General features: G+C 40.0%; 1 protein-coding gene across 1 annotated transcript; it reads left to right on the top strand.

Annotated features, from left to right (window-relative positions):
* Window positions 1–3,411: 3,411 nt before the first annotated feature.
* LOC143879211 (heterogeneous nuclear ribonucleoprotein 1-like) lies at window positions 3,412–12,672 on the top strand. The gene is made up of 6 exons (XM_077381453.1): window positions 3,412–3,639; window positions 3,739–3,779; window positions 4,592–4,755; window positions 11,145–11,244; window positions 11,419–11,588; window positions 11,869–12,672. Exons 1-6 carry the CDS (start codon window positions 3,581–3,583, stop codon window positions 12,358–12,360), a joined length of 1,026 nt encoding a protein of 341 aa, XP_077237568.1. The 5' UTR covers window positions 3,412–3,580; the 3' UTR covers window positions 12,361–12,672.
* Window positions 12,673–15,281: the final 2,609 nt, after the last annotated feature.

Consider the following 15,281-nt stretch of genomic DNA (forward strand, 5'->3'; position numbering starts at 1 on the left):
TTTGTCCGGTTCTAGGTCATCTACCCTCCCTGGTTTTGTTTTCCAACAGCACTAACTTTTTTTTCTCCGGTTCTGGGTCATCTACCCTCCCTAGTTTTGTTTTTCAGCAACACTAACCTCTTTTGTCCGGTTCTGGGCCATCTACCCTCCCCGGTTTTGTTTTCCAGCAGCACTAACCGTGCTCGACCCATTTCGTGGGGCCCACCCCTTGTAGATGCTGAAAACGCGTCTACACAGTCCAGCCCCTTGGGGCCCAGCGTCCTCGCTGGCACACCGTACTAGATGGTACTGGATGGGAGGTCCCGCTCTGATATTATTATGTCACGCCCTGACCCCACTGTGCAGATATTGTCCGATTTTGGGTCATCTACCCTACCCGGTTTTGTTTTCCAGCAGCACTAACCGTGCCCGGCCCACTCCGCGGGGCCCGCCCCTTGGAGATGCTGAAAATACGTCTACATAGGAAGAGGGAAAATCCACATATATAGCCCAACAACTTTTCCTCCCTTTCCGATATGGGATCTCACAGTCGTTCTTTATGTGAATTCACCAAAAGGCATGTTTAACTATTATATAAGGATAATCTTTGTTAATAGGTGAGGCCATGCAACTTTTAATTATTTATGCTAAACCATCTGTTTAAACGGTTAAAATCTTTAAGAAAGCATCTACAAACCCTTCTTTCCTCATCACATTTACACTAAACGTAAGGAGATTTACCGGAAAGAGTTGTGCTAAGATTTTCTTTATCCTTTCTCTTCACCACGAAGCAAGCAACTGATAAAGTCAATTAAAGTTTGAAACCCTATATGCCATTGTTTAAATGGCACTTTAAATGGCACAAACAAGAGATTGCAATCCCATGTCGTAACAAAGTTGCATGCATTTGCATGCTAATACGGGACATGCTTGGTGTGAATAGAGTTTTTTAGCCATTTGAGGGCATGTTTGGCTACCATGTTTTTTTTAGGGAAATGTTATCAGCACTATTGTATTTTGATGATCATACTCATCACTTTATTAAAAGTATGGTATGGCCCGCACCATAGGATTATCCAAACCATCCATTAGATGGGCCACAACTTAAATAAGTTGTGCCCCAAAAATCATGTCCATAGGTTGATCCTAACCCTCCGATCTGTAGAGGGTTGTTTAGGATGTGGCCTATCCAATGGACGGTTTGGATCATCCTATGGTGCGAGCTATACCGTACTTTTAATAAAGTGAGGAGTGCGATCGTCAAAATACAGTAGTGCTCAAAATAAAGTAGTGCTGATAACATTTCCCTTTTTTCCAATGCTAAATAGGGGGTCTCCAGGTGGAGATGTGGGTGAAATGGCTAAAAACAAGTAAAGAAAAAAACAGGAAACTAGTGTCTCTGGGATGGGAAGCGGCAAACAATCAATAGGATTTGGAGTACGGTTTTCTGTTTCCTCCTGTTTTTGCAGCTTCTCATCACCAGAGACAATAGTTTCCTGATTTCTATCCACTGTGCCCTCATCTCCACTTGGAAACCCCGATTTATCATGAAAAAAAATTCATGGTAGCCAAACGTGCCTCAAGTGTAATTGTGGTTAAAGCCATGTTTGGCCACCATGGAAAAAAAATTCAATCGAATACTCGTGGGTCCAATTGTGAGAGATGGGCGAGAGATGGAGTGAGGGGAGCATGAAATGGTCCTAAAAATCAGGAAACAAATTGCTAATTTTAATTAGGTATTTTTCTTCTTTTCAGTAGCTTTTAAGGATATTTATATTATAAATTATATGATGAGCGGGGGTACAAACATGTACTCATCATCCCATCCATGATACTGCTGTTGGATCAAATATCAGGGGTGGTACTTTCATCTACCACAGCTGCGCGTTGTCGCTCGCTAATCATAGAATTTCTCATTTGATTCCTCTCACGTAGTTGGGCCCACAAATAATCCATGGAATCAGTTTTGATGGCTGCCAAACTTGGCCCAAGACGTATTCTAAAGATGAATGCTAAATTGAAGGGTAGCCTTGCAAAAACTCAGCCCCATGGGCACCACATGGGATCAACATCACCCAGCCACATTTATAGCGGCATGCAAATTAAATTAAAAGTTTTGTTCCTAGGGAAGCTTGTCCCGTAGCTTGTGAACATGGAGCTTCGGGGCTTATCATAAGCCAACTTTGTTGTGAAAGTCATTGCACCAAACATGACTATTTTTGGAAGAGGTTTCTCACCCTCCATAAAGGGCCGTCCTTGGCATCAAAAGCCTAACCAAACAGGGCTTTAGCTTTTATATTTTACCATAGTTCTACTCAGGGATTTGCTAGAGACCATCGCATAAGGCATTTTGCGGATGGGCTGCTGAATCTGCTACACTCATCTTATGCACATGCTGCTTCTTGATGGCCCAACATTCTGAGCCATACAACATGGCTGGCCTCACAACTGTCTTATAAAACTTTCCCTTCAACTTGTTATATATTTTTTGACAGCTAACTCACATGTCACATGAGCTTACCACGTTGTCCCATACTAGCGCAACTAACCCATAGTGATCTAAGCGGCCCTCGTGCATCACACGAGCTCCTACTTGCTTGCTTGCTTTAAGATGAAGGGGAGAGATGCTTTCTTTCCTGCTTATGCCACTTGAGATTGGCTTTTGTGCTTGTTTGTTCCGCCCAGCCAAGTTTTGGTGGCGGACCAAGAGACATAAAAAATGCAGAGCATGAAGTGCAATTAGATCCATATTGCACAGAACTCTTGAAGCATGCTTCCACTTCAACCAACCTGTTGGTAGGCGTCCATCAACCCAAGCTTATCAGCCAAATAAAAATAAAGATAATATTGAAGTTCTTGACTGCTTTCCACACACTTGAATGTAATGTATCTCTTCCTTTTTTCTAAATAAGCATGTCTCATCTACATAAGTACTTGATTAATTGATTTTATCCATTGAAATGATCAATAGCCCACTTACAAGCATGTCTTTCCCATTTCTACCCCACGCAACGGCAAAAAGTGAGATTTTCCATGTTTGGTAAACTCATCTACAACGGATTTTTTTCCCCAAAATTGTTAAATCCGCCTGTTTTCAAGGAAAATTGCAAACTCCTAACTCTGGAATTTTTCTTTGAGGGCTTCGTTTGGTTGCTAGTAAAAAAAAATTCAATTGAATTTTTATGGAAAAAGGAAGAAGAAAAGGGAGGGGACAAGCATTTATTAGACAAGAGTGTCATTATGAGTGGAGAGAGAGGGAAGGGAGAGAAAGAGAGAGGGAAGGGAGAGAAAGAGAGAGCATGGATGTCACCACAGAAAGTTTTTTACGAGAAGTCAGCAACCGAACGAAATGAAAAAATATTTTCATGCATACTTTTCCGAAAGATTCCCCATTCTTCTGTCACGTGACTTTCTTTTCTCCCTCTACATATTTCAGCCCGACTCCTAGTCCCATCCCAGCCCAAAATTACAAGCCCTAATTTTTTCTCTGTGACTTTGCTCGGTCTTTCTCTCCCTTACCTTCTCAAAACCTTAACCCTAACTTTTATATATCTTGTTCAACAGTTTCGATTGCAGAGAAAATCCTGGTAAAGCGAAGAATATGGGATCTAAATCGAAGGCCGCCTCAGTACACCGCAAGGGCGAAGAAGCGAGCCCCGGGTTCGTTTTTCACCATCTTGATTTCCCTTTTGTTTCGATGTATGGATCTGTTTATGGATTTCTGATGTGTCTTTTCTATTTGCTTTTCGTTCATTACAGAAAGATTTTCATTGGAGGACTTCACAAGGATACGAGCTTAGGTCAGTTTCTGATGATCTTGTGTTTTATCGGGTTATGCGATCCATTTGTAAGTGCTAGATTTTGAGATTTTGTTTTTCTAGGGTTTTTGGTTTCGCCTCTTTGCTATTTTAAGGACGCTACATTCTGAGGTTTTGCTTTTCTAGGGTTCTTGGTTTAGTCGCTTTGTCATATTTCGATATAGATATTTCCTTTTTTATTTTTTATTTTTTTTTGCCTGTTTCTTTTGATTGTTTTGGTGGAATCATTTTTCTTTGTTATCGAGGTTCGGGCATTTTTGTTTTCCTTTTTTAGTTTAATTTTTGTTTCCTTAAGGCTGGTGTTATGAAGAGTTATCTTGGATTGATTTTCTGAAGTGATACATTTTCTCCATGCGTTTTCTCCCTGTAATTCCTTCAGAGTTCCTTCAGATTGATATAGGCAGCATAGTGCTCCTTGATCCTATGATTTTAGCTACGTTAATTTCTGATTGTTCCCTATTTTTAGGTTTTATGAAATATTTTTGTGTCTATTTTTCTTTTAATATATTTCTGGCTGTCCATTGATTCTCAACTTGGGCTTTTTTTATTTTGCATCTTTTGCTTGCTTAATGGAATTAATTAAGGCTACTGCGTTAGCCGTGTTTGAGATTCATAGATCTCGTTTGCATGACTTGTGGGAAACTATGAAAATTGCTATTCAGCTTCTAGCATTGTTGCATTTCTGGTTTGCATGGTTTGTTTCTTGCTTTTTTTTTTCTTTTTTTTCTGGACGAGTGTTGTTCGGATTCTGATTATGCTTTTTTTTCTTCAATTTGTTCCTCTGCTGGAATTAGCTGCGTTTTCAAAGTATTTTGGAAAATATGGAGAGATAACGGATTCCGTGATAATGAAAGATCGTTACACTGGGCATCCGAGGGGTTTTGGGTTCATCACTTATGCTGATCCATCGGTCGTCGACACAGTTATTCAGGAAACTCATGTCATCAATGGAAAGCAAGTAGGTTTTGTTGCATTTTTTTATTTTTTTTTGTCCTTGTAATCTATTTATGATTGGATGTAATTACTTTTATTTAGTTAACATTTATGATTCAGCCAACACTTTGAATTTCTTGTGGACACCCGTGTTGTGTCGAGTCCGACACGACACCTGGGTCCACACGTGTTGACACTCCTATAGACACTTTTAAATGTATTACTAGAAGTGTTAGTAACAACTTTATTTGTATGTATGTGTATGAGCGTGCCACTATTTCTAGAATTTTAGGGTTTGGCATGTTAGATACCAAACTCGGCATGCAAATCCGTGCTCACAAATCTTGATTATATGTACTTTCTATTTTAGCCGTGTACCTGCTTCTAAATTTTGGGAGTTTGCCGTGTCCTACACCGTGTCCGTGTCGACACACGACACTTGTGTCCGTGTCTACAAATCATAGATTGTTTTTTTCCCTCGAGTAAGTAGAAACACATACGCCACAGCCTGTAACAGGGTTGCTAGTTGGCCTCCTTTTAGCATTATCCCTTTCAAACATAAGTAGGATACTTCTAGTTGAGAAAGTTGTTGAGTTCTAATACCATCGCTGAATGGAGTTTATGCTCTACTTCAACGGGATGAGCGGCGCAGAGCAGTAATGCAGCATCCGATTCTCTCATCTTATAGGTCTGCCTTGGTCTCTAACTCTAAGGGACAAGGGGGCAGAGACAGGGGTAAAGGTCTTGGTGATGCTGACGGCCGTGGTGATTCTGGGGGGCGTGGTAGGGGGCAGTTTTCTGGAGAAGGCCATTTCTTTTTAGTGAAAAGGAAATTTAAAAAGAGCTTATAAGGTAAGCGGTAAGCCCTTGCTTGTTCCCGTGCTTCCGTTCAATCTCCCCTGTCCATTCTTTGAGTTCGCACTAACATTTAACATCACAGGGCATTTCTATGTAGCAAGAAGCTCTCTTCAATCAATCTTATAGGGAACTGAAGCAAGAAGAACTATCGATAATATCACCTTTCTTGTGGTCATATTTCGGTTCTTTTTGTGTCGTGGGGCCTTTCTCCCTGTTCTAGTAGACTGAGGGTTCTATGGAGACTAAACTGTTTCTTCCTTCCAGGGTTTTAAATTTTGGCTGAAACATTTCGTTTCGGTAGAATTGTTTTGATTTTCGTTGCCACTAAAACGAAATCCACTTGACTTTGGAAAAAAAAGAGGTTTTGCTCGAAATTTCAGGATTTCATTAATTTTTCAGTCAAAATATGTGAAACACGAAAAAAGCAAAGTTTATGTCGAAATGTGAACATTTCAACATAAACCCTAACAAAAATCAATTGTTTTTTTTTTAATGATAAAATCAATTGTATTGAAAAACAACAACAATCAATTCCACTCACTGTAAGAGAATAACAATAATATTCCTTTAATACATTTTAAAAAACAACAAAAATAAAAAGAAAAACTAGTAGCGAAAAATCTTTACTTGGATTTCATCCGTGATTTCCTACCAAAATGTTTCTGTGATTTTACAATAGCTCGGCCGAAATTTCGAACTGAAACCGAAATGTTTCTGTTTCATTTATGAACGAAATTGAAATTTAAAACTTTGCTTTCTGAGCGAGATTATTTGGGCTTTTTAATAGATATATCGGTGCAAAGGTCTAAGTTCTAGGCGTTGTGCAGGAGGATTCATCTAGTTGACATGGCTTGTCTGGAAAACTTATTGGTTGAGGACGATCCACTCAACATGATTTGTTTTGTGAGAGATGGCAATAATCACCTTAGGAGATTCGTTGTTGCCATTGAGGGGATTATTGAACAGTTGAGGGCCATTCCATCATTTATAGACACATTCACTGGCCTGCCAATAGCGAGGCAGATTCTTTTGATCACATAGGGTTGACCATAGGGAGTTTGTGATTTTTGATCACTTCCCCCTCATTGTTTCTGACTACCCTGTCTTGTTTCTTGTTCATATTTTTGAATGATGAGCATCTTATTAGATAAAAGAAGAAACTCCCTTTCAAAAAAAGGAAGTCCGCAATGCAATAAGAGAGATAAATATAGGAAGAGAGTAGAACAAGGGAGAGTACAACACAAAAAGAAATATCAAGGTGGAAGAAAATCGAACATCTTCAAACTTGCCCGGTTAACCCCTTTTTGTGCCTCGGGATCTGCCTCACTACTCGCAAATCTCTGAGTAAAATCAGCTAGACGATCATCGATGTCGTCAAATGACTCCGCAAACCTCCACGGAGGAGGTTGCGATCCGTCCATCCACCTAATATCGTTGATGGAATCTCCCTCAACTATGAGATGGTCCAAATTCACCCTATGAATGATCCGGATTCCTTGTAGAAGAGCCCATATTTTCTCCTCATTAGAAACCTTAATACCAATGAGGCTAGGAAAAGCCCATCTAGTGCCGCCTGCCTCATCTTTAAGAAGTCCTCCAATACCGACCAGGCCTGGATTGCCAATGTTAAAACCATCAAAGTTGAGCTTGAGCTAACCTGGATTAGAGGGGTCCATCTAGGGATAACGGGCTCCGCCCTTTCCAAACCGGAACATATCTCCAATGCCTTCTATCTAAGCTAGAATATTGGCTGAAACAAGGGATGATACTTACCCAAGAGATAATAGGGGATACAATCTTCGTAGAGTCAAAGATGACACTTTTGGTCACATTCTAGAATAGCCGGGCATTCCTTTTCTTCCAGTGAACCCATATAGAAGCGAATGATGCAGCTCTACATAAGATTCTCCCTTTCCTGGGCGAAGATATTGCATGCCAAGCCTCTTGGAGATTGCTTAGCTGATGTGGAAAGACCCATGCCATTCCAATTTTGTCAAGAATCCTTTACCAAACCTCCCTTGCAAACCTGCAGTGCATAAGCACATGATTGACAGACTCCCCTGCTTCTACACAGAGAGGGCAATAATCAATGGTCAACATTTTTCGATTACGCTTTTGGTCTACCATCAGGATCTTGTTCTAGACTGCAGTCCAACCAAAGGCACATACTCTTGGAGGTGCTGGGATGCTCCACATTCTGGCTAGGTGCAAGGCCAGGTGGTTGGAAGGGATGTGAAGGTAGAAGGACTTGACACTGAATTTCGCAGATGAGTTAAATATCCAAACCATTTTATCAGTATCACTATTCCCAATATACATGGCATCCAGGATACCTAACAAGTGAGCCACTCTATCCAACTCAACTACCTATGAAGTAAAGCATAAAACTAGCCTTCCAGAGGAGGTCCCTCTTCCCTCCCAAAACGCTCTTGGACCCAAGCTTCTCTATTGTTGATCACTCCAAAGAGGTCGGGGAACATGCCTTTAACCGCTGATTCCGAGCACCACTTATCAGGCCAAATTCTTACTTTGTCGCCTTTGTACTCTCTATACCTAATACCTTCTTGAAATAAGTGTTTTTGCAAGTTGCCCTTTACACCGACGAGTTACCACTTCTGTTGATGTCCTCAGAGTACTACCTTCGATTATTCCAGTCCATAGTAGGTCTCTTTCTTCCCCAAATTTCTGTAGTCACCTTCCAGGCAAAGTTTTGTTGAAGTTCCATAGGTTACAGATTCTCAATCCCTGAGATTTGATAGGTTTGCATACATCCAGCTATTGAGGTGGATTAGCACTATAAATGTAGCTAGAAGCTTATATAGACATCCGACCAAGTTAATTGGTCTAGAGTTTTAGATTTTGTCCCCGTTTTATTTTTGGGATTAGCACTATAAATGTAGCTCTCGTGCTCTTATCTAGGGTTAAGCCTTCATAAATTTCCTTAATACCATTCCAAAAAGAAATCCTTCAATAACCTGCAAATATCTTCTTTTAAAGTGTTCCAACGGCTTTGGAAAAAAAAAGCTAAGCAGAAACCATCTGTCCTTTGCTGCTTTTTTCTCCTCCTTTTGTTTGTATCATGACTTCATTGGTTTTGGTTTTTTGGCCTTTTTGGTACCTTTTTTCACCATTCAAAAAAATATTTTATTTGTGTTCGTATTGTACTTACAACTGGCACAACCTGTACCTCTACTTGTTGCTATCCATTACAAGGCATTACATTTTGGGAAATGATTTCTGCGCTCCAACGTTTTGATGAACATGCGCTCCAACTTTTGTCGTGTAGTATTTAAAGGGCTGTTAGAGGAATATTACGGAACTCAAAAAGCTCTTAAAGCCCTTAAATACTACATGACAAACATGTGGAGCGCATGTTTATCAAAACCTTGGGGCGCTGAAATCATTTCCCTACATTTTTTATGAATATTTGATCTGTGACCACTAATTTTTCCAGCCTGGCTTGGATATATGGGAATGTGTTCTTATTGTGGTTGTTTATTTTCAAGCATGGTATGGATTTATTGGAATGTGTGTTTTTTTTTTTTTGAATGATATTTATTGGAATGTGTTATTATTGTAATTAGTAATTATGACCAGCACAATGTTTACACATCTAATGGTTGTTATCCATTACACATCTAATGCGTGTGGTCCACCAAGGTCTCAAACGTCTAGTGGGTGAAGACTTTAACAGAGTAGTGGTTGAAGGGGACTCCCTTAATGTTATTCGTTGGTTAGATGGCTCTCATATTTTGATGAGATTAAAGATATAGTTGGAAACTCAAGTATATTTTATCGTCACATTCGGAGATCCGCCAATGGGGAGGCGGACAAGCTTGCTAGGTTGGGAGTTGGATTAGAAGCTCTCGACTTTGATTTGATTCTCCCTTGATTCTCCCCTCTTCTTGTTGTCTTATTATTATTTTTTTTTTTTGTATTCTCCTTTGTAAGGCTGTATACATCTAGCCCTCCCTTGACCCTGCAATGGCGGGAGTCTAGTGCACTAGGCCACCCTTTTGTATTCTCCTTTGTATATTCTTTCCCCTCTTTCCTTGTTTTTATTTGACCACCTCTGTCCTTTTCTAATAAAATTTCTGGCCGTTAGAAAAAAAGGAAGAAACTATCCGAAAATAGAAAAAAGAAAAAAGAAACCATCGCATAAGCATAAAAGCCATCCATAATGGCTTAATCACATTGAACACCTAGTGACATGTGTTGGTCCCATGCCGATCTGACATCTGGATAAGATATGATTACTCTGTTGTGCAATTCAACGATGTTGCCTACCAAATATCATAAATGAAATGCAAATCATAACATCTTTCCATTTTTTTATCATTCCGACAATTTTGGTCAAATTTTGAGAATTCCGGCGGAAATACTGACTTGGAAGGAATTCATTGACATTTCTTTTCAGTGGGGATGGAAACAGAAACATTTATTCCATATTGGGGAAATTTAAACCTATGCTTGAAATTATCTTGTGTGCTGTTCACCGATTTTGTGGCGGTATTTTTTATCAAAGAACTTAGTTCGACGTGAACAGTGGATAGTAACTCTGTCCAAGGTCAAATAACCCTTCTTGCCTTCCCCACACAGAAAATTACCCCATTTAGATTGTGAGAGGGCTTTGCAGGTATTTCCCCACCTTTAGGATGCTGTTCCTAAGTCAGGCAGTCGGTTTTCATAGGAAGTTAATAAATAGGGTCAGCTGGTAGGATGGTAATTGGTCAACCACGTGAAGCTTCTTAGTACATAAGGTGGAAGGCCTCTCAAAGGGTTTTCCTGTTCAGCTTCAGCGCCAATGGAATTTATGAAATTTATTCAATTTCTTATATCCCATTGCACTTTGAAATTTGAATAGTCAATTCTTCAGTTTCATTGACATGCATCTGGAGTCATTGCTTTCCTCATGTCTGATTTGTAGAATTGCGAGTTAGGGAACTGAAGTCACAGTAGTTGTTGTTCTCCAGAGTGGAACTGGCACAGCAGGATCCTATCTGATCTTTGTCAACACAGGACTCGGAGCCCCCTGCTCAAAAGGGTAATCCTTCGGAATTTTCAATTCCTTTCGGAGGAGGATCGATCTGCCAGTCTTTGAAGTAAGCATGCCTACGCACACGCCCACGAACACTGCTTTACGTTACGCAGCGGTTGACAATATTCATTGCCTTTCCAGAATCGCCGTTTCACAGCCGCCCCTCTACTTATACCTTTCGCCCAACATGATCACGAACGAAGACAGAGAATTGCGTAGATAGGAGGACGAAACGATCCTCGCCCACAACCGGCCCAAAAGGGAAGGACCTTTCCTTTACCTATGGGGGTAGGAAAATCATGATCGGGCGTTTCAGTGAATCTTACAGCTATGATGTGGATTTTCTGTAGGCCATGGTAAATCTGACACAAAATCTTTATGTTGAAGGGTTATATTTTCTAGTTTCTTTAGATTGTGTTAAAGTTGCGTCGATTGTTCCAACAATGTTTTCTGTCTCGTTTTAGTTTTGAAGAGTTTTGGAACTTCTTCCTCATTCTAAATGTTCTTGGTGCTGACAGGTTGAAATCAAAAGAACAATTCCAAAAGTCTCTGTGCAATCGAACGATGTCAAAACAAAGAAAATCTTTGTTGGTGGGATACCAACAGCAGTGACAGAAGGTATGGTTTCAATCCCCGTGACATTGGTTTGGGGGCTGTTTGGCAGTTTGATTGAGCAATCTTCGTAGTGTATCATGCTCATTTATTATTATTATTATTTTTTTTAATCTTTTTTATGGCATTTATTTATTATTTTTGAAATGTATTTATTTATTATTATTATTATCTGGATAGGTGAGCTCAAGGACTTCTTTTCCAAGTATGGGAAGGTGGAGGATCACCAGATTATACGCGATCATGCGACCAATCGATCTCGAGGCTTTGGCTTTATAATCTTCGACGATGAACAAGTTGTAGATGATTTATTAGCCAATGGAAATATGATTGATCTAGCAGGTGTCCAGGTGCGTTATATTCAATATTTGCCCAGACAATCGGCAGGGGTACTGATTTGTGTTTTTACCATATCACCCATTGCACTTTCCATCTTTCTGGGCGATGTAAATTTTTGGTGGAATTTCCCAATGATTTTACTTCATGTTACCCTATCAAGTTCAACTCATTTTCTAGGTTTGGTTTACTCTTAGGCAGAGCTCATTACAGATTCGTAGATATCCAAAGCCAAGGCTCTCAAGATAGCTTAAGGACAATGGAATCTAGGTTAATTTTATTGCTTTGTTGTAGGTGGAGATCAAGAAAGCTGAACCGAAGAAACCCTCAAACCCCCCATCATCATTTGGTAGTGACTCTAGGGCCCGTCCATTCAGTGACATTTTTGGTGGATTCGGCGATACTTATGGTGGTTTTGGAGGCGATAGATTTGGCCCTCCTTCCTATAGGGCACCAGGAGGTCTCGGTAGTAGGCTTGGAGGTTATGGTGGGTACGGTGGTGATGCTGGTGAATTTGGTGGTGGTTATGGTGGTTTTGGTGGCGGCGACTTAGGGAGTTACAGACGAGAATCTTCTCTTGGCTACTCCAGCCGCCTTGGATCGTATGGTGGACTTGGTGGGGGATATAGTGGAGGGGCTTTAGGTGGCTATGGCCGCGGCAACGAGGGATACAGGGGTTACAGTGGTAGTTATGATAGTGGCCCAGGTGCCAGTTATGGAGGTGGATTCTTTGGGAATAGGGGAAGCTATGGTAGCAGTGGTCGGTATCATCCATATGCACGGTAGAGAAGAGGCTATTTGTTGCAGGTAAATGTTGAGCTTTCATCTAGGTGATTCCACACAGGTGTCTCTAGTTCTACAGGATTCTCTGTCTGGCTCGATAGATATCTGCTTATATGTGCTAGAAGAGTGTACTACAAGGGGTTGACTGCTCTGCATTCCCTGTACCACATAGCCAGTCAGACTAGAACTTTCTTTTGTGTGCCGTGATTAGTTGATTTTAGATAACCTTTTGTTTAGCTTGTAATGTAGACTTCTAGCAGATTTAGAGTGTGTTTTAAATTGACCCTTAGTTTTATCTAGATAGAACTTTCAATTTTCTCGTGTGTTGTGATTAAGTATATTTTAGATTTTACCTTTTGGGGCTGTTTGGATACCTGGATTTTAGAATCCAGGATTTAGTTTGAAAGCGGTGTAAAATTCTGGATTTTACAATCCATCATCCTTGATTTTAAGTAAGAAATCAGGTTTTAGAAATTTTGTCCCATCCTGAGATTTCTATAACTTGGAAACACAGGACGATCTCCTACTCTATCGCTCAGAAAACGACGGACGGTCTCTTCCCTCGTTTCTCATCCAGGATTTTTAGGAAGTCCAAGATTTTAAAATGTTGATATCCAAACGGCCCACTAGAGTTTGTTTTAAATGGCCCCTAGTTATATCTAGATAGAATTTTCTCCCTTTGGAAGTGGAATCATTAGATTTAATTGCTTGGGTTGGGATAGTGTTGATTGATTTATTTATCTTAATATTAGTAATTCTTCCCTAAAACTTGAATGCCCATGGGACCCATTCTAAAACTATTGCCATGGTGATGTCTCTTACATCACTGATTTTTTTGGCCATTTGCCCATTTCCAAGTAGAAAGTCGAAGTCCAGACTGATTCTTACTTATCTCCACTCTTTTATTCTGCTCTTATCACTATAAACTTAAACACACACACACACATATGGCTCTTTTGGTTGGAATGACATACTGAATTTTAGATCGTGTTGATGACTGAACATGCATGTTTAGTAGGTGCATTAGTCGTCAGTTGAAGTGTTTGGAGGGCTGAATATTTACTCTGCTTCTAATTGAATTATGTTGATGTTATTATTATATTGGGTTAGAACTTAAAAAGTCCGGATTAATAGGGTGTGGAAGCAAACAAAAGTACAAAACTACGGGTAGAAGAAACATCTGCCACACGTTGAATTATCTGTCTTGTGATCTGTACACCTCGTGGAAGGTTGAGGTTAGGTCATTACTGTGGGGTCCACTGCATAAAAATATCAGTGACTTTTGTATTTTAGAATGCACATAAAGAGGCTTTTGCTCTACATGTCTAGTCCTCGCTTGGCAGTACGCCTGGGTGCATGCCTAGGTGTCAGGTCTCAATTCCTGCAGCGTTGTTCGCATGGGGCCTCGTCATCAGACCTATAAGGCCCGTGACACTAGTTTGATCGCTGTACATTAGGCATTGAGGAGGTTGATGGATTTTACTACTTGTAATTCTAATTTTAAGAGAGATGTGAAGGAGGTGATATCTGCACTCATTCGATAATGACACACTACACTTCATGAAAAATTCTCTATTTTTGGAATTTTATCTGCTTTCAGGGAAAATGACATAGAAAAGCCTTGTACTTTTGAAATTACACGTGGATGCTGCCTTTTTCACTTCCAACATTAGGATGATGCTGCGCAGATAGAAAGACCCTTTTGCCCTCATGGTACACATGAATAGAAGAAACTCATTCTTCATCTTCTCCGAACAAACATTGTTTTTCTTTTTCCGGCTTTGTGTTTCTTGCACCGGCGATCATTGTTGCAACTCGGGTGAAGAGGAAGAGGAGGGAGAAGAATCAATGCCCGAAAAAAATGGAATATGCCAAAAAAAAAAAGAAAAAAGTAGGGAAAAAGACGAATCAGTGCCAGGAAAAAATTAAAGACACGGGAAAAAAAATGAAACAATAGGAAGAAGAAGAAGAAGAAGAAGAAGAAGAAAAGTTGTTACGATTTGCAGTTGGAACGGTGAGATTTGGGATTAATTAGGCAAAATGAGGGGTCGACTTAGCAAAATGTGGGTCGTCATTAAAATGGGGGCCGTCTCGGTTAAATGTGGCTATCCTCATGTGATTGAGTCGACCCCTTTTTTAATGACTCGACCCCTAGTTTTACCAAGTCGAACACCTATTTTACCGAGTCGACGCTCAAATCTCACCGACTTTATTCTTCTTCATTTTTTTTTTCCGGGTTCCATTCTCCATTTTCCTTCTTCCTCTTCTTTTCATCTTATTCTTCTTCTAGTTCTTTCTCCTCTTTGAGTTGAGGTTGTCTCGGGGGTGGTGGAGCTAAAAAAAAACAGAAAAAACTTATGGAAGAAGAATAGGTCTTTTTCTAGTTGGGTGCTATTTAAATGAGAATTCAAAATATTCCTATGGTCTGTTATAATATCTGAAATAAAATACACTGTTGAGGTCCCTTTACCTTTCAATCTTGTCAGGAAAGCTTACAATATAAAATCATGCCACTACGAAATAAGTGGCTGTGGATATCCTTGCTCAATGTAGAAGCTATTGTAGACTTACATCACTTTTTTGTCTATTTACCACTCGATTATATTGGTAATTTTTTATGGGCGTTTATATGACTTATTTTACCATTTCAAAAATGGAGGGATATATATTCGCTCCTCTTTTTACTGGGGCAGCCCACTGTAGTGCATTTATGTAGGGCTGCAAATTAACGGATCGGGATCATGTTTGGGTTTAGCTCATTAAAAGCTTGGCTCAGGCTCGTTCATTTACTAAACAAGCCGAATCCGAGCTCAAAAATTAGGCTCGTCAAATAAATGAGCTGAACACGAGCTTTGTATAGTTTGGCTTGGACAAGCTTGTGAACTTTCTACGCTCGGTTCATAGAGCCGAGCCGATTCGTAACA

The sequence above is a fragment of the Tasmannia lanceolata genome, unplaced genomic scaffold, assembly GCF_043159265.1.
Source record: "Tasmannia lanceolata isolate RefF3 unplaced genomic scaffold, GAP_Taslan_0.1 ptg000006l, whole genome shotgun sequence".
NCBI lineage: Eukaryota > Viridiplantae > Streptophyta > Magnoliopsida > Canellales > Winteraceae > Tasmannia > Tasmannia lanceolata.

Coding starts and splice junctions, on each gene's coding strand:
- LOC143879211 (XM_077381453.1), top strand. CDS start 3,581: ATGGGATCTAAATCGAAGGCCGCCTCAGTACACCGCAAGGGCGAAGAA. Junction 4,756..11,144: donor ATGTCATCAATGGAAAGCAA/GTAGGTTTTGTT, acceptor TGGTGCTGACAG/GTTGAAATCAAAAGAACAAT. Junction 11,589..11,868: donor TTGATCTAGCAGGTGTCCAG/GTGCGTTATATT, acceptor GCTTTGTTGTAG/GTGGAGATCAAGAAAGCTGA.